This window comes from Falco cherrug, chromosome 7, assembly GCF_023634085.1.
Source record: "Falco cherrug isolate bFalChe1 chromosome 7, bFalChe1.pri, whole genome shotgun sequence".
NCBI lineage: Eukaryota > Metazoa > Chordata > Aves > Falconiformes > Falconidae > Falco > Falco cherrug.
The window spans coordinates 49,844,012-49,869,441 of record NC_073703.1 but is presented as its reverse complement, the minus strand read 5'-3'; the positions used below and the strand labels follow the sequence as shown (position 1 = coordinate 49,869,441).

At 36.5% G+C, this 25,430-nt stretch overlaps 1 protein-coding gene across 2 annotated transcripts in view; it reads left to right on the top strand.

The window, feature by feature from the left end:
• The window catches only part of TTBK2 (tau tubulin kinase 2), a 104,828-nt gene that overhangs the window by 14,936 nt on the left and 64,462 nt on the right, over positions 1-25,430 (top strand). For both annotated transcript variants that reach the window (XM_055716602.1, XM_055716601.1), the window contains exons 2-4: positions 12,511-12,670; positions 17,981-18,128; positions 23,433-23,506. In XM_055716602.1, coding sequence (XP_055572577.1) covers positions 12,602-12,670; positions 17,981-18,128; positions 23,433-23,506 — 291 coding nt within the window. In that variant the 5' untranslated portion in view covers positions 12,511-12,601. The remainder of the gene's footprint in view (positions 1-12,510; positions 12,671-17,980; positions 18,129-23,432; positions 23,507-25,430) is intronic.

Here is a 25,430-nt window from a genome sequence, read left to right as displayed (position 1 = left end):
AAAGATACATGGAAACTCATTTTTAGAAACGTTTTTTTCTGTATTTTTTTAAAATGCATATTGTAGTAGCTTTTGATGCTTCAGCTGAGGAGTATGTTTCTAATTTTACTGGTTGGCGGGATCACAAACTTGCTCTGTGTAATGATACCAAATTTAAAAAGGAGTATTCCGCTTCAGTTATAAGTGAAAAAAGATGAATGAATACGAAAGATCATTGAAAGTAGCAGACGTACTATAGCTGCAAGTTATTAGATCAACATAATTTCACTGCTGTTCACAGACTTGATGCACCTTCATTAGAGGTAGAATTCAGGCTTATAATATTAGTGATCAGTATTAGTTTTTAATGTGCATGTGAAAATCTGCATTTGAATAAGAAGCCTGGTGCTGGAGGGGATAGAAATATGCCAGCTGATGGGAAGGGCATTATAAATAGAAACACTGAGATTAGAGTTTAAACCCAGCATGAAATGGAAGGGACATAACGTGGAAAACAGAAGTTGAAATAATGGAACAAATGAAAACAGAAGTTGAAATAATGGAACAAATTACACTCGAGTGTTTCTTGCATACAAGTGTTTATAAATTCTCCCCCCCCCCCCCCAAAAAAAAACAACTCACACAAAACCCCAACAAACAAACCAACCTCACAGAAGTGCCAGAAAGAAGAGTTTACTTGAGTTGAAATGGTTTGCTTTCTGCTGTTATTCCCACACCAGTTAGTCAACAGTTTTAAGGTTGGAGCTTCTTTTAAATAACTGACAAAAGATTACACACAGGAATTTAATTCAAATTGCAGCTCATCAGTTCATATAATTTGAATTTATTATTTATAGGGAGTAGAATTTCTTTATTATCTCTTCATCTTCTCAAACATAATGTATGAATGCAAAATTCTGGAGCAGACTAAAGGTCTATCTTCAAGAGTGGTCATAAGTGGATGCCTAAGGAAAAGTGCGAGAACAGAGAAAATATACATTATACTTTCCTGTAGTACTTTTCCATCTTCTGTTAAGGGACTTCCGGAGCTGAATATGCTTAATATGTATTTTCAGTAACCCATAATAGTTTTCTTTTCCATGTAGTTGTCCAATGCCCTCTTGAACCATTGTGAACCTTTATCATTCACAATATCCATTAGCAAGAGGTTGCACAGGTTAGCTACAAATTAATGAAGAACTCCTTTCTCATGTTTGTTCTGAGCCTGGCTCTTGCTGACATCTTTTGATATTTTTTAGTTCCTTCATTGAATGAGATTGTGAATAGTTGATTCCAAGCCAACCTCTCCGCGCCCCTAATGATTTTGTAGACTTCTGTCAAATACACCTCTCTACTTCCCATTATTTCTTAAAAAAATAGTCATTCATTACCTCATGTGCAAATTAGTCTGTACCTCTGATTTTTTTGTTTCATTTTTTGAACCTTCCCCCCCCCCTTTTTTTTTTTTTTGAGATGGGAAGGACTAGAATTGCATACAATAGTCAAGGTATCAGTGAACGATGGAGATGACATATACATGATCTTCATGTTGTCATCAGTTTTGTCTGAATTCTTAACGTATGATTTTTTTTTGACTGCTCTTTAGTATTGAGTTGCCATCTTTTGTAACTGTATATCATAATACCAAGACCCGATTCTTGATTGCTAATAGTTTCTCATATTTTTAATGAGAAGTTAGGATTATTTTTCTGACATACATAATTTTACATTTACCTATACAGAACCCCACCTACCATTTTATTGCCTGGTTACTCAGTACCATAAAGTCACCCAGCAGTTCCTCACAGTTGCCCTTCATCTTTTCTTGATTTCTGTTTTTTAAAGACCAAGTCACGTGTTACTGTCAGCCAACTTTTGTTACTTTAGTTCTCACCCTGTTTTCCTTGAACTGTACAGATCATGTTCTGCTTCTTGCACAACTCTGCTTGTAGCCTCGTTCCACTGTGTGAAATCCTGTGTTTCCTGCCTTTTAGCCATTTTTTTTTGTGTGCAGAGGACTTGTCCTCTTATGCCATGCCTGTTTAGGTTCTTTAAAAAGACTTTATCAAATACTTTTTAGGAATCCAAATAGACTTTATTTGGATCATTCTTACCTGTCTGACTGACTGTCTCTTTTAAGAGCTCTGAGATTTGGAAGATGGCACTTTGTTTTATCAAAGCCATGTTATCTTCTCAACTCTATCACTTATGTTCAAGTGTTCAGTAATTCTGTTCATTGTTACAGTTTCTACTGATTCATTGGGTACAAATATTGGATTTCCAAGCCTGAAGCTTGGATGTCCCGTGTAACCCTTTATTGGCACTGTATTTGCCACACTCCAATGCAGGTATAAATGAGACATTATGTATCATCATAAATAGATTCACTATTTAATTCTTAAGTTTCTTTCGAATCTAGTGGCCTGGTTTTGGCTGGGATAGAGTTAGAGTCAGTTTTGCTTTGTCCTTGTTGTGCTTTTGCAGTTGCTGTAATTTACCATTTTTTTTTTTAATTATTTGCTTTCTTCTGCTTAGAAATTCTCTTAACCTTCTGTTCTTTCATGTTGGCTTTGCTTTGACCTTTTTCAAGTCTGTCTTAATTGATATTTTATGCTTTGCTTCCTGCTTGGGTTTGTGTTAGAGAGACTGCTTGGTTTGCAAGACCAAAATAAAACAGAAACAGAAGATACGGTCAGGCAGTATCTCTAAAAAATGTGACTATGAATTATGTCACATGCTGAATAATGATCTTGTGAAGAAAGATTGTGTTTAGATATCTAAGGAATCCATTCCAAATGTGAAAGCAGAGCTGTTAATGATCCAGATGGAAGATTATGATTCAGGTTTTCTAGATATAAATAATCTGTGCACATCAGCCTAAAAAGTATACCTCTCTGTGCTGTAGTGTGTATTCACAGATGGTCTAGAAAAGATGCAAATGCTGAAGTTACAAAGTCTGGTGATACAAGGGTATTGAAATTAGTAAAGATGGAGAGAAGGAGATGAGCTGGAGAAAGACCTTGCACCTCTGAGGTAATACGTCCTGGTTTCAGCTGGGACAGAGTTAATTTTCTTCTTAGTAGCTGGTGCAGTGCTGTGTTTTGGATTTGGTGTGAGAGCAACGTCGATAGCACACCGATAGGTTTGGTTGTTGCTGGGTGATGGTTATACTAAGTCACTTTTCAGTTTCTCAGGCCCTGCCAGTGAGAGGGCTGGAGGGCCACAAGGAATCGGGAGGGGACACAGCCAGGACAGCTGACCCAAACTAGCCAAAGGGATATTCCATACCATATGGTGTCATGCTGAGCATATAAGGTGGGGGGACATTCAGCATTATGGCATTTGTCTTCCCAAGGAACTGTTGTGTGTGATGGAGCCTGGTTTTCCTGGAGGTGACTGAACACCTGCCCGCTGATGGGAAGTGGTGGATGAATTCCTTGTTTTGCTTTGCTTGCATGTGCAGCTTTTGCTTTAGCTATTAAACTGTCTTTATCTCAGCCCACAAATTTTCTCACTTTTACTTTTCCGATCTTCTTCCCCATCCCACTGTGGGGGGAGTGAGTGGGTGGCTGCGTGTTGCTTTGTCACCAGCCACGGTTAAACCACAACATAATGATAAGTGAAAATTATTATAAAGCAGTTAATGTAGGGAAAAATAATTTTAGAATTTACACAGTGATGAGCTTCTTTGGAATGGGATCTTGCAGGTTCTCTGAAAATAGCAGGTCAGTGTATAATAACATTGCGGGTCTCCACATCTCAGAGGGGATGTCGTAGAACTGGGAAAAGCACACAGATCAAAGTCAGTGAAAGACTAAATAGGAGAAGAGATAAATGAGGGGTATATGGTAGCAAATGTGTTCCCTGTGTAGGACTAAGGTGAACAGGGAGCAACAGTAAACTCTACCTTCCAGTACAAGGGTCAGTGAACCTCAAATGTAACTAGCAAAAGACAAATTGGAAACAAAGATGTGCTTCTTCCCACAGCATGGAATTAAGTTAACGATTTACTTGCAGTAGATGTGTTATGGATGCTAAAAGATTTCATGGGTTCAGAAAAGATCTGATGAACTCAGAGGTGAAAAATCTTAAATACCATCTTTGGCTCAGAATGTGTTTTGTGTCCCAGCTTGTTACATCCTCAGAAAATATTCTGGGAAAGTGAGTTTATGCTTCCTGCATCCTTGTATTCTTCCCTAGACGTCTGCTGCTGGCAACAGTCAGAGATGGGAGATTGGGCTAGGTGGATCTTTGATCTAATGCAGCCTGTCTGCTCTTGTCATTAGCTGTCCATGCTATTTACTTTTCTACTGTCTAACCTAATTTTTTTCTGCTGAAAATTAAGTTGATATTTTTGGGTTTGTCCCAACTTTAAATGCCTTTGCTGAAGTTCCATTTCAGTTTTCTAATACCTGTCTCCCATTTCAAACTTAAGGACCTCCAATTAGGAGCTCAGTTTTCAGTCATTGTTTCTTGAAGCTGCCATCAACTATGGCTACAAAACAGGTGCATGCTCTGGCCAAGTCATTTTATTGACTCTAACCCCTGTACCTTGGAAGTTCCCAGCATAAATATTTTTTAGGGGCAGACTGCTCAGGCAGTCCTAGATGAGCTACCTTTCTCCTTTGCTTTTCTGGATTGTGCTTCTAGATTCAGTATTGCCTGAGCCCATGTGATCATTGTGGAAAATATCCTGTGAGCAAGAGAGACTCCCTAGCACTGTAGAAAGCCCTGCTGAAGCCAGCTCAAAGTGAAGATAAAGTAATAGCTTGTGCTGTTCTGCTGGCAAGAGCTTGTACGTTTATTTTAGCTGCCTTAGTGCCATCTTCCTTCAGCACAGCCAAGCACTAAGCCATTTCCCATATCTCATGTCATTTGGCAGTCCATAAGGGTCCGCTTCAAGTAACTGTCTCCTACCCACTGGCGCTAGGGATGTTGACATCAGTGCTGAGTAGTTGGTCTTGGCATGAGGGTCAGCACAGGGTCTCTTTTTTTTTTGTGTCTTTTCTTTGTGTCTGACTTCTGTAGCGCTGTTACCTACTGCTGGAAAGTACTCGGGTATCTCCTGCATAAACTAGAATGTGATGATGTGTCTTTCCTCCTTAACTCTTTCAGGGATTGCTGCATTGTGTGGCAGGATGGCTGTGCATTCCCTTCATCGAGGAAGCCAAAGCCTTTCAGAGTTTGGTAGACCTCCTGCACTGCATGGACTCACTCAGATTCCATCCTCCTGTCAGCTAGGCTCTTTTGAAGTCTTCTTGCTTGGTGTAGCAGTTACTGACCTCATTTCACACACTGACTAAAAGGAGAGTTGCTGTCTTCATGTATTTAAGGAGATGGGATACCTTTGTGTGCGTGGCCGGTGCCCTGTCTTTATCACAATACTGCTGCAGATTTTAGAGTTACGTGCCCTTAAGATAAGGATTCTAAGAGATTAGACATTACAGATTAAAAAAAGATTATTCTATTGCTTTTCTCCTGTTCTGCTTAGCAAACTGTTGGGCCTTATTCACTATGTTTTTGTGATGTGCTTTATCAACTGACGTATCAAGGGAATTCTCAGCTTTTGTTAGTGAGGTCCGTATCACTTCATGCATAGTGCTGCAGCCTGAGCACCATACAGTGAGTATAGACTTGTGGTCTGCCAGCTGGGCTGCTTGTCTGCCTCTGGCAGTCTGGATCATTTGAACACTATCAGTGCAGACAGCATTTTGCTGTTTGCGTGTCATCTATCTCATCATCTCACCAACGTTCCTCTGCCGATTTTTTTATTATTTTTTTTTTACACAACAAAAATGTTGTGTAATTTTTATTTTTATATTTAGTTTTACAAAATTTATATTTAGAATTTACCTTGAACTTTACTTGATTGGATAAAGCATTCAGAGGTTAATAGCAGTTAGTTGTATATATGTCCTTCCATCATTCTTGCACAGTCCTTAGCAGCAGCTCTTCTCCTCTATAAATCACTGTTTATCTACTGCAAAAAGTTGTGTAGGCTTTGGAAGAAAATCTTCAGAGAAGTGTGTTGTTTGCCTTCTTGCCCTCTGTAGTTGTGTGTTGTATGCCTGGGTTGGGCGTTTATGTTTTTCCTTACTGAGAAAACTGATTTATGAAATAATAGAAACGGATAGTACTAGTGAAAAAGGCGATAGTTCAAAGTGTCTTAAAGGATCAGTTTATGTTAATCTTCGTATATAAAGTTAGTGGCATTGATGGTAAGCTATTAATATTCTAAGTGTATCCTATGGAGATAACTGACTATTCCAACATTTCAAAAAACTGGAAACAAAGGTTTTATTTTGCTGATAAATAGTTTTATATTATATGATTGTGCCGTTATTTAAAATACCTTAATTGTTTGACTTCAGGCTGTCTTTGTATCAGTGTTCAACACTATCACTTAGCTCTTCTGCAATGAAAATTTTACAAGGATCTTTGAAAATAATTACTGTAATGCTGTATAATTTAGGTAATTGCAGAACTGACTTTCCGTTCATGTGTTTAAAAGTTTTTTTCACTTTATGTAAGTGATCAGAGACCTAGCTTCTTTGAAGAAGACTTTTATGAGAGGTAAACCAAAATCTTATCATAGGAGAAAACCTTACTTTGAGTTTCATTTATGTTTGTTGTAAATACCACATTATTTTTTTTTCTAAGAAATGACACTTCTAGGGTTTTAAAATTAATTTTTGCATAATTAGTAAGGTTGCACAAGCCTCTTTTTTACTTGGAACTCACTCTGAGTTGTGGAAAAAACTGAGACTAATAGTGTTATTTGGCATGAAGGTGACCTCTCCATAGGGTTAGGTTTCCCCATTTATATTAAAGGCTCTGCACCTGAGGTTGTAGTTCAACAACTGGTTTGAGTTGAAAGCACCACAGTAGTCCAACCTTTCCCTGTCCCCCACAGCTAACTTCCATTCTTTCTCTTGTTCTGACATTAAGTCTTTGTGCAATTGTGTGACAGATCAGATTAGGAAATGAACTCACTTGTCTGAAAAATACTGTGGCAAAAATATCATCTAATAAATGGAGTTTTTGTTTCATGGGTCATTCTAATTCTCCTTGACCAAAAATTTCTGATTGTCTGTAGGTAATAAATTAGGTGCTGTGTTTCTCATAGGAGCCACAACCCTATAGTCTCTCCCTGTCACACGCATATCCAGGTGCTTCCCTTTCTTTATGGCAAGTATTGAGTACCTTTTACCTCAGTTGGTCTAACCAAAAAACATAATGAAGTTTACTGTAGTGCAATTGCTTTCAAGTTCAGTTTAATTTTAAAGTTCTCATTCTATTTTGGACTTGAAGAGGGGTTTGTGTGTCTAAAACTGGTAGGGATTTGCCACCTGTATTAGTTGGTTTAGTGAAAGATAATATACTCCTTCCATAAACTTTGCCTTACTTGGGTTTTTGTAACATTTTGGTGCTGGATTCTCTTGCAAACTGGAAATAATGTAGTAGCTTGAAATATGTGTTTTTAAAATAAGATTGTCACTTGAAACTAAATGTTATATTTTTAACTCTGTCTTCAAACTGAGGAAATATTGCCCCTTTTGTAATAACAACATAGCTGTAAGTGCAGAAGCTGCCAAAAGGAAATCTAGACTCTTTAGCTATAGCACACAAGACAGTTGGGAGCTTTTCACACCTGGAATCTGCAAGTGGTGATGAGTATTTTGGCACCCAAGAGCTTGAGATTGTAAAACCTAAAATTGCATTGGTTATGTGTTGGATCTTTAAAAAGATTTTCTTCACAACCAGTACGGTTGGAAATTTAGGTCAACATGTTAAATTTGGTTTTCTCGTTGACATACTGAATGATGATTTTCAGGACCCCAGCTTGTAATGAATGCATTTAGAAAATATTTGGGTTAGAGGTGCAGGATAGCTTTCTAGTTTGGATGCTCAAATAGACACACTTAAATTCTGGCTTTAGAATTTACAGTTTGAACATGCTTCTTAGCCTGTCTAAGAAAATGGACTTCCCCATAAATGTGGTGAAATTAGGACCTTTGACTACTTCCTGTCCTGATTTTCTCTTTATGCTGACTTGTTTACATTTTCTTTGTTCCTTTAAGTTCTTCTGTTCAAAAGTACAAAGTACAGAACCTTAGATCTGGATTTAAACATCTACAAAGGCTGGTAAGCACAGATTGGCTTCAGTTTAGAGCCATGTCTAAAGAAATATATACATGCACACAAATTACGTAAAACAATTGACTTTGCTTGCTGAGCTAGAATCAGCTTTTACAAAATTGACTTTGTTTTTTTCTGGAGTTTTAAAACTTTTTTCTAATCGCATATAATCTTTCAGTATACTTGGTTGGGGTAATTTAAAGAAGTCTTGTGGGGATGATACATAGCTAAAAGCAGTTAAGTGGATAGAAGAGATTTAAATAATGGATGCTGTTTGTACAATATTCAATTCTGGATATAAGTGCTAACCTTCCTTTAGCTGTTCTCATGTTATACTGTGATCGGTTCCCAGGCAAAGGCTTATGTTATGGAACAAAGTTTGTACTCATTGTGTTGTCCTACTTATTACATGACCTGTCACCTGGAAATAAATTTGATAGAGGGCTAATTGCCTTTAATTGTGATAATTCTGTTACCTTACACATTTCCTTTGATCTGATAAACTGGTCTGATAATGAAACTGATGTCTTAATGGAATGTAGAATTCTATGAGATATATTGCAATTAAAATGTCTGTTACTTTTTTAGGAGAATTATAGTGTTCATTGTGCAGAAAATAACCGTACTGCCACCTGTAAAATTGTACTGCCGAATGATTCATCTGTTGAATGAGTAAGGGAAAGCTTGCACCTTAACTGTATGTCATTAACCAATCACCTGCTTCAGTGGGATACAGATCATACAGAGCTTTCTTAATTGTTTAACAGCATTGTAGGCAATATATGCCTGTATTTCAGTAATACAAATGGAACTGTATCTACTTTTATGGTCTTTAATTCATCTGTGGAGTTTAGAATGGGCCAAACTATCTGAATTCAGGTACTTCAAAATTTAGAGAAGTTTCAGTTTTGTCCTGAGCACCACCTCCAAAGAATGCATATTGATGTCTGTCCAAAAGTCCTTTAAATATAGTCCTCTCCAGTAACGTCCAGGGTTTTTTCCACATGAATTTGGAGAAGGTGGTTGTAATCTAAATTGCACCTACCAGGATACGTGTTTTCTGTTATTAGGTAAGGAATATAAAGATAGTTATCTAATGCAGTACATTAATAACTAACAGATTTTCAGTTATGCAGTGTTAAGGTTGTTAGAGAACAGAAGAGCAATGAAACCCAGTCTATAACAAACTTTGAATAAAAGCTTTAAAGAAACCATATTCTTGCAGCAGTGCCTGTGTATAAGCATCTGGGAAGAGTTGTGATTTAGCAAAAGTATAGAACAGCTTCAGACTTAAATTAGGGAAATAAGACTGCTATCATAAAGAAATAAAAAAACCCCTCTTTTCTTCATATTAGGTATTGGTATGCTTGAGTGTAATTCAGTGTTGGTGTCTAACTCAATTTCGTTGCCCATAACACAAGAAGAATGTGGAGCAAGGAGAGGATTTTCAGAGGCCTACAGAAAAAACCCATGGGATAGAGAGGGAGGCTTAAAGCTTAATTTATTAATTTAGAGGAAGTTGAAGAACTGTGTTTAGATGCTTAAATGAGGTGAAATTACTGGGGATGAAATTTGGTTTCCAAAAATGTAACAAAGTCCTGTGGTAAAAAACTAAAATCAGACAGATTAAACTGTGAAACAAAGCAAGTCATGCTTACTGTGAGGGAAGAGATGTACTAGAACATGTTGCTAGTGAAGATTGGGGACTCTTAATCATTTGGAGTCTTACAAATTAGCCTGTGCTATTTCACTAAGGGAGTGAAGTTCTGTGGCCTGATCAGGTAAAAGTTCAGGCTAGTTTTAAGCTTTCTGGCCTTGAAATTTGTGATTGAATCCTCCTGCTACTTTATGTAGGGTCTAGAAGAAAATATAATTCTTCAAATTAACCTTAACATGTTTGTAAAACATTTTTCAAGTAAAATACTGCTTGCCTTCAGGGGGTGTTTAACACCTTGTCTTCAGGGGTTCAGGAGAGAAATTTTGCCTCCCTGTGTGACAGTTTAATGGGTCCTGGGGCTTTGGTGCTTTGAATATGAGTGACAATGCAGAATAGATTTTATTGCTCTGTAATGATATAGGATGACAAGAGATTTAACAAGGAATTAGTGTATTGGAATAGGATTGAGGAATTGTGTATAAATGAAGATTTTGTTGCCCTGGCCCTGCAGATGTTATCTACAGTAATACAGTACTTCTATGATGATTCTTAAATATGGGGTGGTTCTGTGGATATATGTATTTTACCATTGCACTCTGGGCCAGTTACTGGTGCTCTGTTAGTATGCTCAAGAATTTGTGAATGAATAGCTATCAGAAATGTTTGTCAGAGCTGTGCCTATACATTGTAATTTGAAGTGTATTTAAAAAAAAAAGTTCAAATCAGGTATTGGATCAAGGCTGATAGCAGTATTAACAGAAAACGCTAAAACTACTGTTGTCATATCTTTGCTTTAATAAAGCATTTACTTTTCCTGCAGGTGATGAATTTTGCTCATGTTTGAAAGCTGTAGCAAAAGTCATACTTGCCAATTTTAGATTTTGCTCCAGTGAGATGAATACTTCCTCTATTACTGTTTTTTAAGCAGGGTTCAGAAAAACAACCCCTTGAAGTCCCAGTATAGGAGTAAACATATTACTTAGTGAAGACCACCATCTACTTTGATGTAACTGGGGTGGTGGTGGAAGGGGAAGCAAAGATCTGAGTAAATGAAAAAATCACTGTACATGCTGTAAGCATGTAATTTTGGAAATAAATCTTTTTTCCTTCATTAGTGCCATTTCATTTTCTCTTCGACTGACTTAGTTCCTGACTGTGTTACAATAATTCTGTTAGAAAGGTCAGTAATTATGGTCAGTGGTTAGTAATGTTAAGGGTGTTCACATAGATGACTATAGCTCTCTTTAGAATTTTGACCTTATCTGCAGGGGAGAATTTACCAGCACTGGTAGAATTTAAATTGGTTTAGGTCAACTTGATTAAATTGCAGCGTGGATGCTGTTACTCAGAGCACGCAATCTTAATTTGGTTTCCCTTCATTTGTTTGAATTAAACCAATTCAGGCTACATATTCTGAATGAACAGTCTTTTACAGGGATGTAATCTACTCTAATTTGGTATAAATTTAGATCTTAAACTAATCCTGATTAATTTTTCTCCAGAGGGGTCTGTTTTGTTTGGAGTTGGTTTAAATGTCAGAGTTTACAATTGAAGCAAGAAAGGTGTAAATGAAATATGAAAAATAAATATGAAAGAATATGAAAAAAAATCCCACAGTTACTGTCATGTCAAACAAACATCTGTTTTAAAAGCTAGGTCATTCAAGCAGCAGATTGTTTTTTAAAAAGGCTAATTTAACCCCAATAGTAAACTTGGCATTTACCCACATGGAAGGGCTTACTGTTAATTTAAATCAGAGTGGTTGTACTAATTTAACATACAATTTGTGTGTTGATTCAGGGAGAAAAAGAATTTTTCATTTTCAGTTCATGCTGTTTTGGAAGTGATAGAAATAAATTCAAAGCAAATACGCTTCTGAAGAGTCCTATCGTTGGATGAGAGTTTATACAGAGTTACACTTGTATAATTATACCAGTGTAACAAATAAGAATAATTCTAGAAAAACTTCAAACAATTGGAATAAGCTTTTAATTGGTTGTAGTAGTTGCTAATGGGAGCCATTATGGATGGATTAATCTCCAAAACACAAACTTTTACATTGCTATATAAAATTTGATTTACAGATGATTGCCTAAAGCCAGAAAATTAAAAAATTAAACTGATGCAATTACCTAAGACAATTTTTTTCCTTTAGCTATTTGTACTCTGAAATAAAACAACAAAATTTTACTTTAGACATATTTAATCATTAGTAATCCTATCTATGTGAAACACACTGTAAAATGTGGAATAGTCTATGCAATGCAATAAATTAAATTGCAATGCTGATTTAATTATTTTTAATTCTGAAATGTTTTGGTTAATATTACTTTAAACTTGTTATTATATATTACTATTAATTATGTAACCAATTATTTAGTAAATTATTTTTTTTAGGTTTAAAAAGTTGTTTTTATTACAATTAATTATAAATGTAATTATGATTTACAACAATTTGAAACTGCCTGCAGAATATAACTTTGAAAATGTTGATATTCGTTAATACTATTTTGAGATTGGGCTTGAGGATTTGAGAGAGAACAGGTTAAAAAAATAAAGAGGAGTATACTTGACTATCTTTCTGTACTGGAAGTTATTTGGCTAGAATTCCAGCTTGAGTCACGGTGGGATACAAAACCTAGTTAAGATTCTGGGTGAGAAACACAACTTTTTCTGTATTTCATGTTGTTCTGTTGTTATTCACTGAGATCCCATGTTCTGCTCTGTTTCTGCAGTCCCTGGTTAAATGGAAGCCACTCCTGGGATCTGGATGGTTTCTACTGACATAGACTTTGCATAGCAGCTCCATCGCTTCAGGAGGTTGCAATGAGTGGAGGAGGGGAGCAGCCTGACATCCTCAGTGTGGGAATCTTGGTCAAAGAAAGATGGAAGGTGGTGAGTATGCCTTTCTGCAATATTTTCTCCTTTGAAACATGTTTTTAAAAAGAAGTAGTTTGCGCCTTGAAATCTGTTTCAAAATTCTTGTGAAATATGTTTTGCTTAATACTTATGTTAAATGGTTAAAGGACTTTACAACCATGTGTTTCTTTTAGCCTACTTTAAAAAGAAGTTATATGCATTTGTGTTGGGTTTTTTTTGTTGTTGTTTGTTGTTTGGGGTTTTTTTTTTTTGTGGTAAGGACTTAGGGAAGCTTATAAGTCCTGACTTAGTGCCTGTTCAGAGCACAAGTGGAAGAGTCCTGTTAGTATATTGAATCCAGTCAGGCAGTGATTATGTCAGCCTGTTTTGGAAATCAGTCAGGCACCCTTTTGAGACTAGTCAGATCGTGAGATTTGTTACTTCTTACAGGAAGACCTTTCAGGACCTTGCTGCTCTTGCGATTAGAAATGATTTTTGTTTGTTATATTTTGTAGCATAGATTTATTCCTGAGTGATTTATATCCATTTGATTGTGTGCCAGTATCGGTGTTACTATAAATAGCTCTGTTCCTTTTTGGTGTTCATATCCTTGATTTACATCTAGAGGGAAATAGAATCCACTTGAAAGTATTTTTGCTGGGAAGGACAGGCTGAGTTCTCATAGTTCCTCCTCCATTCCCCTAATGACTTAAGAATTTTTTTGCATGTGGATTTGTTTAGATCTAAAAAAAAAAAAAAAGGGTGGGGGTGGGGGGGAAGAGCCAAAAAAAGCACCACTTCATAATGGAACATTTTGGGTATCTCTTTGTGTTTAGTAGGCTGTGAATGGATACTGAATCACTATTTTTTGCGCTGTCTTTGGTTTATATTACTCCCATGTTTCAATATTTTATTTAAAACTATGAAACTGAGAAGATACAGATTCAGCATTCATTTCAAATTCATATAGAGAAAATTTCAACTGTCTTGTGTCCTGTCCTTCATTGAAAACTGCAGGAAGCTGATACTAGCTTTGTGTAGGAAAACTTTATATTTCCTTTTGTGTAAATAGAACATAAATGGCTATCTTTGGAGCATAAGTATTTGTAAAATGTCTTCTTACATTGCATCTTAATATTGCAGTAAAGTAAAAAGTGAAATCATAGTCTTGAATCAGATCAAATAGAGTAAGATAGAATTATAAATAGAAAACAGTATACTAGTATATCACTAACCACAAAATTACTCTGTTGTCTGATATGTTCAACAGTAGTCCTGTTTCCTGCAGATTTATTTTCTTCCCTAGGTAATGAAGACTGATCATCAGATCAGTGTCTTTTGGAAATTTTGAGAGTAGGCTGTTGTTCATCTCATGTGATTATACATTTTAACTTGTATGTTTTCCAAATAAAGTATTACAGGTAGATGAGTGCCAAATATTGTCTGGGGGTAACTCTTAAATTTCTTAATTTCTGTGGCAGTTATTAAGGATGTCTTGATGGCATCTAGAGGTGATATACTTCTTTTGAAATTCAGGATTTCACAGGACAGTGTGCCAGTGGAAGAACATAACATACAAATTCTAGAAATTCCTTAATGCTTGAAATGTACATTAACATAAGGAGTACTGTTCTGTTAGGTTATGAAGTTTTTTGCTAGTGTTCTTGAAACAGCAGTGTACTTAAAAATTCCTTGTGTAGAAAGATATATATACTGGTGGACGTTCAAAATTTAGTGGCAATGAGTACTGTCCCTAATTATCAGTAGTAATTCTGATTTTTCCTTGTGGAACTGTCCCAATATCCTGCTTTTTTTCCTCCATTGAAGAATGGCAGCACTGTAGTATGATTGCATGAGATTATTTTGTTGTAACCAGTTTAAGAAAAAAAAGAACACTATCTGGAAGTTATGTGAAGATTTGTGGCTGAAATGCAATTTTCAGAATTTTTGCTGTTCAGGACCTTGGTCTTTGTAATTGTGAAAACATACCTGGAAATTGTGGACATGAACATTTTTTAAAGCTATGCTCAAATAAATTTAACTTTAACCTAGACATTTTTTAGAGTGATTCTATCTTGAAAAGACAGAGTATTTTTTCCTCATTGATACCCTCCCTCTCTGCTGGTCTCTGTATCTGTTAATGCTTGCTTTTATCCTCTGTCAATGCCTTTTCTCGTCCCTCTGTTTCGCCTTTGAAATGTTTCTTAGAGTCCTGACTTGGAGATACTTGATTGTAATTATAATTGGTTTTAGGTAGGTTTAAGAACATCATTCAATATGCAATGTAAGCGAAAGTACCAAGATAAAATATGTTGGAAATTGTATGCTGTAGGCTTGAAGCATACAAAGAAACAGGAGTTGAAGAGAGAATGGAGAGGATGAGTTTGGGGTATGAGATGCTGAATGCAAAGAAGAGAAGCTTGAAACTAATGTACAAAATGGGAGAATGTGGTGCAGGTGTAAATGAGGGCAGCATGATCCTTGTCAAGGTAAAAGATGTGCAGATGTGGCAGGAGGTGAGTATGGTTGAACAGTCATCTCCTGTCTGAACTCAAAAGCAAAATGGAAGCCAACAGAAGGTGGAAACAAGGATGGGCTGCCCAAGATTAATACGGAGACATTACCTCTGTGTGTTGGGATGAATGTATAGGAAAGCCAGAGCTCAGCTGGCAGTCAAAACTGGTGAGGGATGTGAAAAGCACTGAGAAAGGCTTCTACAGGGATATTGGCAGCAAAAAGACAACCATGGAAAACATGGGCTCATTGCCGAATGTGGTGCATGACCCAGTGACAAAGGGCATGGAAAGTATTTTTCCTACAAGCAGAGGTGCACTTGTGCTTGGAATTATTGACCAAGGTCATTATTGAATGTTTGTTAATGATTCTGGTGTACTTTCTATCTAAGGATAGAAATTGATCTGTTTATTTTATTAGTATGGTAATGTGTTTGTTTTTTAATTTTTTTTAAGCACACAAGCAGAAAAAAACCCTTTCAGTAGCAGTCTTTCTCAGTCTGGCTATTTCTCAAGGCCAGTAAATGAAGATATATGGTAAACTGCTGTAAGTCTGTGTAGAGGATGGCTGTGTCGCCTTTTTCCTTTTCCCCTCTCACCTTTTTCTCCATGCATTCTCACTGTCCATTGTACTTGTACTATGCTGAAAATTTATGTGCTTATGCTGAAAACTACAGTCAGATCAATGTCTATGTTTAACTCTTGGAGCCCTGTTAATAGCTCAGAGCTCAGTCAAGATAATGGCATTACCAGACCAAGAGGTGGAATGGAAAAGTACAGACTTAAAATGGCCAAACTAGTCACAAAGCTACATCTTTGAGAGATATACATAGATACACACATAATTAAAAAATAATCAAAACAACAAAACCATATATGTAATCCTGTTAGAACTTCTTTTTTATTTCCCTGATATGTAGATGGCAGATCTCCTTCCCTTACGTAAGGACTATCACTCTGCATATATTGGATACATCTGAATGTAACCAAGAGATACTGAATATTTCACTGGACTTGACAGGTTTCTATTTTTCACAGTTTGTCATTATTTCAGAGTTAACCCTAGATTCTTACCGTAGTAGTACCTTAAACAAGTCGCGTCTGAAGACACAAACTTCTTATTCAGGATTTGTGATACTCTGATCTTGAATTTGTTAAGTTCTTGAAATGTGTATGCTGAAGAGTAAAGGTGTAAGCCTGCATTGGTAGTATGCATGTTGGTAGTATTCAGAGGAAGTATACAGCCTGTGGAGGAAATTGTGTTTGCTAACAGCTAGCGTGCTTATTAGAAAGAAATGAACATCTGAACTTGCAGGCAGCAGGTGTTGCACTAGAAGCAGATGATTAGGTGCATTAGTTCTGTAGGTCTGAAAATGTGCTGTACTGTCTATTTTATACACCTTTCTAAAATTGGTAATGAATTGGCCAGAAGTGAGTAATTTAGATCGTGCTACATATCTTGAACTATATTTTCCTCATCTTAAGAGTACTGAAATAGCAGTTGCTTGCACTGGTCAAACATCTTCAGGACAGAAAGTACATGGTGAAATACTGAGTATTGTTGTAATCATACAGAACAAAGATTTCATGCAATACGATTTGAAAAATGCAGGTAAACAATGTGAGTATTTTATCTGTTACCTTCTTCCTTTTTCTTAGGGGCCTAGACTATTTTAAAAATTGTTATTCCTTCTCAGTCAGATGGCTTGTTTTATTTTCTGGATTAGGAGACGTGAGGTTTATTTTCAGAATCTGAAGATAGGTCAGCGTATTGCTGATCTGCAGATCCCCAGGATGTTTAGATGACCCTTAATACACTATACTCATATAACCTTATGTTTTCAAATGATGTTTAGAAAACAATGTCATTTCTTTCAAGGTAAAATATAGTAAAAATACAATATTGTGTGTTTCTTAGGGTAATTCTTTTTGTTTCCTTTTCTGTTTTATCAGCTTTAGAATGGTAGCTACAGGGGAGATCACTATATGAAAGCATTACATGAAATAACATTGACATTTTTGATACTGAAAACCAGACAAATCTCTGCTCCCTGTGAAAATTTAAAGCAGGGTGAAAATACAACTATTAATATTTGCTCTGAATGTAGTGCAAACTGTTCAATATGCCAGGAGCATTCTTTTTACCTCTTCCTAACTCGGATGAACTTTTAATTGTGCAAGTTTCTTGAGTGCGTCTGTTAATAAGAATGGTACTGGTGAACCATAAGTAAGTGTGAATGTAACATTAAAATATAATCTTAGCCATTTCTTACTATTTATGATTTAACTGTTATGTGTAAATCACTGGATATTATAGAAAATGCTGTCTCTTTTCAGTAAGTCCAGGAACTTTTATACCTTTGATATTCAGTGTGTTTATCTCTGAAAAAAGGGAAAAGATGGCATATTTTAAAAAATTCACTGTACTTTTGTATTTGGAGGTCTCTGGGTAGCATGTGAATATTTGAAGAAAGATTTTATTTAGCATGATGACTTTGGTTGGATTAATGTTGGGAATGCTAGTGCATTCTTCTATTTTATAAAATACAAGAAGTTTAGTGCAGATGGAGATCAGGTGCATTAGCCTAGAATTTCCTAGAATTCCTAGTTTTCCTAGAATTCTCTTACAAACTTTATTTAACCATACCTTTGTAGATTATTCAGTAGCTCTTTTATGTACTAGAAGGCTATGATTATGTTATTTTAAAATCTGTTAGTAATACAACAGTGTTTGCAGTATGGCAGGCAGTACAAAGAAGTATTGATGTTTTCTTTCCTTTCTTCTCCCTTCTTTTAAATATGTTTTTGTTCTTTCTGTTTTTTCCCAATATAGTTGAGGAAAATAGGAGGCGGAGGATTTGGGGAAATTTACGATGCACTGGACTTGCTTACTCGGGAAAATGTTGCACTGAAGGTGGAATCGGCTCAGCAACCAAAGCAAGTGCTGAAAATGGAAGTAGCTGTGTTGAAGAAATTGCAAGGTAGGGCTGTACCCTGGATATGCTAGAAGCAGAATGTCAGTGTATTGCCTTAAAAAAATCATTATAATCTCTATTTAGTCACAGTTTGAGAGAATGTTCCCCATATTCTGCGTGTTATTGCTAAATGGTTATGAAATGTGGAATAGAAGCTCTTCCAGCTTCTGAAAGTTTTGCAACAGTGAACCTTTTCTTCGAAACAGGGTGATATGAAAAAAAAACCCAAGAAAAAATTAAACCTGTTTTAATGCAAAACCTGTTCTCAACTGTGTTTTATTCTGGATCCATATCTTCTCCTTACCTTTATTTCTATAGACTTTGTTGTTAGCTTTTTATTTCCCCTTCTAAATTGGTATCTTTTTTTCCTATACTGTCTAGCATTGATTATTTGTGGGTTCTTCATATAGCATCCAGGATAAGGATGTTTGTGTTTCTTTGCCTTTGCAAGTATTGCCAAGAATAATTCTATTGTTGAAATGGGAGACATATTTAAACCCCACACAAACAAACAAAAAAACAATTTTAAAATGCTGTAACTTGTAGGAAAAAAAGTTATATTATTGGCATGTAGGGACCTGAAATACTTTAGGGTTCAGGTCCTTGGCCATTCAGAATCACAGCTTTGAATAGTCACTTTTGATGTCTGAAGCTATCAATACAGAGGAATAGGCAATGGCTTCTTGTCATTGGTTTTCACAACATAGGATTATAAAAAAGTTTAAATGGCCACTTTTTTCTTTAAAACAATTATTTTGTATCTGGAAGATTTTGACTAATACATCCATCCCTGTCAGCAGCTCGATTTTTCCAAACTCTTAATTTGAATAAAGCAAAATCTGCATGACATATGGTGCTGCCTAATCTACTGTAAAGGTCACATTGCAGTAGAAATTGATGGCCTGTATAGATTTGAGAGGGCAAGCATGTCACGTGTCACAGAACAAACTGTTCCTACGTTTTTATCTTTTTAATTAATTTCACAAAAACGTCTAGCATAATAGTCAAGCAAGGAGGTTCAGGAACTGCATATTGGTTTTCTCTCAGTTTTAGAATTTCTAGTACAGAGATTAATAGTAAATTTCAGTATTACCAATTCTGAATTTAGAAACCATTTGTGAGGGTTCTTGAAAGAAACTGTCTTAAACATCGTGTGTTTTGAAGTTACTCTATAACTGCTGGGTTTTTAAATGCTCAGAATTATTTTTTCAAGTTGTTTTTTTTTTGGTTTTTTTTTTTTCCTGCACAGGAGCTTGATTTTGGTTTTAACAAAAATGGTCTTTCAAAATGGTGTAGGTGAAACAGCTAAAGTAATAAGGAAAACAGTAATAACTGAAAGATATTGGAATTTGGTAACACTGCAAGGCCAGTGTTTCTAAAAACATAGCCTTATATATGACTGCATAACTTGAGTGCTTTATAACTTTCTACTGTGAATTTAAGTGAAATCTGAGTTAAGATGTTACAAAAATACTTTTTTCTTATTAAAAACTTATTTACCTTTTGAAAACCATGAATGTTTCCTGAAATAATAAGAAATGGATTTGTGAAGAATTGCCATAGGGCCTTAGAGAAGTTATAATTTCTGTTATCAGTCTTCCTTTGGGAGTATAATTCCTTTAACAATGTGTCTTCCTGCAGAGGAGTCTCTGGTTCCACTGAATCATGGGAAAGGCTGTCTAGATGAAAAGAACAGAACAATGAAACACCTGAACAACAGATCCATTGAGGCGAATAATCCAAATAATACATAATCCAAATAATATATAATAAAAAACTTTCAGTTATTTTTGTTCCCAATGTTATTTCTCTGAGAAAACAATAAAGAGGAGTTTTTATATGACTGAAACCCTGATTTTCTATGAGATCTTCAGAAGGTGCTCTTTTGACAGTCTTCTTTAGGAGAAAACAATCTAAAAATTATTCCTTAATTTTTAATGTCTTTTTTTAAAAAAAATCTCTTACTATTCTCTAGCATATTTAAAAAAAAAAGTTGATGGTTCCATGTAAGTAACACTAGAGGCGATCTTTAGTCAATGAAGTGCAAGTTCCACATTGCAGTGTAACTGCTCTGGTTGTAGATAGGGAATAGTTCAGATGACCGGGAAAGTCACTGCAGTAAGAGACAGGTCAAGGCTGAACCTTTTGCATATATTGAGATCTGTAGTTTGCACAGATGGATAACTTTATTTTTACATGCATACATTTTCATCCATACTTAAAGGATTTTTATTAAATAAGATTATGGTAGAGATCATTTTATGTTTTACATAAAATTTTGATTCCTAGGAGACATTTCCATTAATTATTCTACCTTCCCAAGTTTTCAGTATGCAAGAGCTAGAAATTTGAAGCAGAGAGAAAATCAAGAAAAAGGGAAAAAAATAGGCAGTAAAACCAACTTTATCATATTTTTTAATTAAATGCTTCATTTACCATGTGGAAATTTTTCTTATTTTTGACAAGGTTTTTTTAATGCAGATTCAGAGCAGGTGAAATTGTAAACAGTTCTTTTAGGATATTTTTGTAACAACCTTCTAATAGCATGTATCCTCTGAGACTTTTTTTCTTTTCTTCTGTCCCTTTTTGGCGTGTGTGTGTGTATATGTATATATATGTATGTATATAATTACTATCCTTTTCTCAAAGGGCTTATGTTCTTTTACTTTCAAGGTGTTCTAGTTACCTTGAACATAAATCAGAGGAAGGAATGTAATTGTCATGAAAATCCTTTTCCTTGCAAATATTTGAGAAGTTTTATCTACGAATAGTATGTAATGAGAGACAGGGAGCTGACAGGGTCATTCAGAATTGTCTTGGTGTGTAGATCTGATTTTTAAAATACATATTTATTAACATGTTCTGTTTCTGGGGAAAATTATGTAAGAAACATATGGAGAGGAGTATGTTCACTGATACAGCCATTTATTACAGCTTAGTCATCAACTGTATCTTTGATTTATTTACTTGTTTTTTCCTGCTAATGATGCTGTCTCCTAATTATTGTTGTCAGAATACTGTTTAACTCCTTAAGCTCTGGGGTTTTTTTGTTTTGTTTTAAAAAAGAAAGCTGCTGCAACAGATCGTTGTTTTAATCATGTTGTTAGGCCATCTGTTCCCACAGTCAGATGGGAGAAGACAAATTTACCACATCTCACTCAGTGAGGGTGAGATTCACTCAGTTGGTTTCCGTCTCACACAACGTTACAAACTTCTGCCTCACTCATTTACAGCTCTAGCATAATTTAGTGATGGATTGCATCTGGTATGGGCTGAAAAGCTATCTTGTAGTGATACACTGCAGCCTGGGGAATGGCATGTAGGCTTCATACCCTCCCTGGGAAGCTTTTCAAGGGCATAGTTGTTCACTGCAGCCTAGTACCATCTTTTCCTCCTGCTCCCTAGCCATATAGCTCACAGGTGTGAGAAAATCCTCTTTTCTCACAGAGGGAAAAGGAACTGAAGGTATCTGCAAGGGTGAAGTTAAGTGTGTGTACCCACACTGGAGTGGCAGAGGATCATGCTATTTGAATAAGGTGTACAGGTCCTACTTCTGTCCTTTGCCGTTTCCTCCGATTTTTGTAAATGTAGTTTCCAGGGAATATATCACACAACTTAAGTTGCTGCTGCAGTTAAAATGGGGTTTCTCTGACCAGACTGAGTTTTGGACATTTACTGAATTTGTCAGATGAAATCTGACTAATATCTGTTTTTCTGAAGATGTTCCTTCAGCATACCCACAGTGGCTGTAAAATGAATCATTAATATTTCAGATGAGACTTTATTAACTGGAAACTGCAGCAATGAATATACAAAATTTAATCTTGACAAATTTGCTGCAAATAATTTTTCTTCATGAAATTACAGTGTCTGTAATATTGCCTGTCTTAAACAAATGGGTGGAAGGAAAAAGAAGAGGAAGAGCAGCGGTACTTACGTGCTTGGCAGAAGTTGTAGAGATTTCTTTTTAAATAATTCTTTTAAAATAAATTATTTTGTTTAATCCTGTACTGTTTTCTTTGCTTAAATGATCCTCTTTCTTAATTGTATGTGGCAGGGAGCTTCCTGAGGAAGCAATAAACAGGCAACCACTCTTCTGTCAAGTGAAGTGAGAATATTCAGAAGCCGTAGGGCCAAGTTTTAGAGGTTTGGTGGAACTATGAGTACAGCAGTAACAATAAGTCCCCCCTGGATCTGTATGTAGCAGTAATAGTATTTTGAAAGCAGTATTTTATTTTTTTTAATTTTTTAAATTACTTTTCTCCTATGACTTTTTTTTACTGGTTTTTGGGGTTTTTTTTATTTATTTATGACATTCTGGTAATCCTAAGGGTAAAGATATTCATGAAAGAAACGTTAGGTGACACTAATTTTAGATAGCTTTAGCAACCACTTGTGCCCATCTGCTTTCTCTTGGCTATAGCTTCCATGGTGTCAGAACAGCAGGTAAATGGCCCGAGGGACTTAAACCCTGCCGTTCCCAGTTCTGTCATGGAGTGGGGTCATACGGGGTCCCAGCTTCTCTGCAAGTCAATAAATAGAGATACTGGAATGACAATGAGGTTGCATTCCCTTTCTGTTTCCCTACTGCAGTCTTTGGCTTGCCTTTTTCTCTATTTACACTGGGAATCTTATACTTTGGCTTAGAACTGCAGGATATTAAGGAGATGATTTTTGACCAACCCTCTTCTCCACAGTTTGTTCCTGGGACAGGAGGAGGCTTTAAAGAAAATTGGCTTAAGCCAAACTGTGGTTTTTAACTACTACAATTCTTTTATCTCTGCTTCAGTGTACCTGAGCTGAATTTGTCTTTTGTAGCTAAACAGCAAAGATCATATTCTAGAATACTAAGTTGGATTAGTTGAATTACTTTTTGTACAGTTGTTTTTAATACAAAATGTGACCTGCAGTTAACTGCTACTGTTTTCATTCCTTGTGGCAGCTGCCCCTTATAGAAAAAGGGGAATCGTGCCTAGGAATATTGTCTATAAAAAGCCACCAGCTTTGCAAGAAAATAACCTCTTCCCAATCCAAAATTCCTCTAGTTTGTGGACATGTTGTGATGCATGTTTTCTTATGGAAGAATGATAGCTGTGGTAGGTCTGCATATTTTATGGGAAAAAAACTTCTATTTAATTGGGGGTAGAACTGACATTGCTTTTACAGCTCCTGAACTGTGGAGATGAGGAGCTTAAATAAAAAAAATCTCCAAAGAAATAAAACCGCCTCTTCCAGCAATTTGCTAGGTTTCCAAAGGAATAAACCACAGAATTTAATTATTATTGGCTAATTTGCTTCTTTTTCTCTCAGGAAAAGATCATGTCTGTAGATTCATTGGATGTGGAAGGAATGACAGATTTAACTATGTGGTCATGCAGTTGCAGGTCAGTATCAAACAACTCTTCAAGTTTGCTTGCGTGTTTTTGTTTATTAGCCCAGCATGTATGAAAACACCAGCAAAATTTTAGAGGATGGCAAATTCTAAAAAATCCCAAAGGTAATAAGCAAACCTAAACTAAGCATATATAGATATCTTTATTCTTTGATATCCTTTCCATAATTCTCTCAGAAAAGAGAAAGTTTGCATCCTCAGAAAGACCTGACTATTGAAAGAGTGAACCATGATGTCTTCTGAGATAATTCATATTCCTTTGAAGTCTTCATCTGAAGATGGTCTAAAATATAATACATTAGTCTGTGCATTTTGTTGGCTTTTTTGATGAAAGTGAAAAAATACCCTTTGCAAGTAAAAGAAAACACTTAATTCACTTCACTGAAAGACTTGTTCCTGTGAAGAGGGATAAAATGGGTGATTAACACTTAAAGTTATGGGATTATTGTCCTTTATCATCTTGATAAATGTGTATACTGGAGAAAAAAAATATGCCCTATTGCTGCACTCTCCAAACTAGCCAGCTGCAACAAGGTCTTTTACCATCTCATACCAACATACTCTTCATGCCAGTCCATCTGCTGTCTTCTCCTAGTCTCTCCTTATCCCAGGCACACATTCTCTCTCTCTTATCTCTACTTCTTCCTCCTCTCTCTTCCTTGGCTGCCCAACCACTTAACAGAACCAGCCACAGCTGCACCTTATCTACAGCAGCCAACCCACTGCCCCTGAAGCCAGCCCACAGCTATATATTAACAATATTCATTAACCCAGCTTCATTCCTCTACAATTCCCCCCTTTTTTTTTTAACATTTCATATCATATGTTACAACCTTTTTACAAATAAGTTTTTTGTACAGTCCTTCAGAATTCCTCTACAATTCCCCTCCTTTTTAACAGTTCATACCTTAGGTATTTAACAATCATCATAACCTTTTTACAAATAAGCTTTTCATACAGTCCAGACAACTTGTCCCTGAACAAATACTCGTATTCCTTCTTCACTTTTATCTTGGGCTTTTCATCTTCTGCAGGTTGATCACCTTTCTTCTTATCTGCTTTCTTAGCATTGGGGATTTTGATTTCTTCAGAGCGGGGTTCTGATGAACTTATAGTGCCTTGTCCTTTCACCTCTTGGGTCATACTGGACAGTAACCCGAGTGAGTTTTCAGCAGCAGCAGATCTAGAATACAGCACTGACACATCATTCTGTGTCCTGAAAAACTTCTTAACATCCTTGTGGTCACCCATTTCTTCTACAAGTGGAGACACCTTCAACAAGCACACAAACACCAGCAAGAATACCACCAGGTCGAGCAGCAGCAGCAACGGTGGGAGCTGCCCACGGCACCGCGCTGCTCCCACACCTTCCCCCAGCACAGCCATCACTGCTGTCTGGCCAGACCCGCTCTGGACCCACCACAGCTGTGGGCTGCTGCCACATCTGGCCATGTACTCTGCTGCTGTCACCCATTACCCTCAGTCTCTTAACTCCATGGCAGTCAGGCTTCCTTCTCCTTGATCCCAACAGCTCACTTTTACCGGTGTCTGATCCAGATCCCCAGGTTCTTCCCACCTATCTCAATGTGATCTGGATCACAGTCTATCCCTGCCTGTCTCTGCTATGTTGGGCACCACTGTCACTGTTCAAAACTTCAAACATCCCCCAGGACAGCCATCACCGCTGTTGCCGCTCGTTACACTCAGTCTCATAATCCAAAGGGCCTCACACAGGGCACCAATTGTCACAGCACTCTCCAAACTAGCCAGCTGCAGCAAGGTCTTTTACCATCTCACACCAACACACTCTTCATGCCAGTCCCTCTGCTGCCTTCTCTTAGTCTCTCCTCATCCCAGGCACATTCTCTCTCTTCACTGGCTGCCTAAGCCTTTAACAGAACCAGCCACAGCTGCAC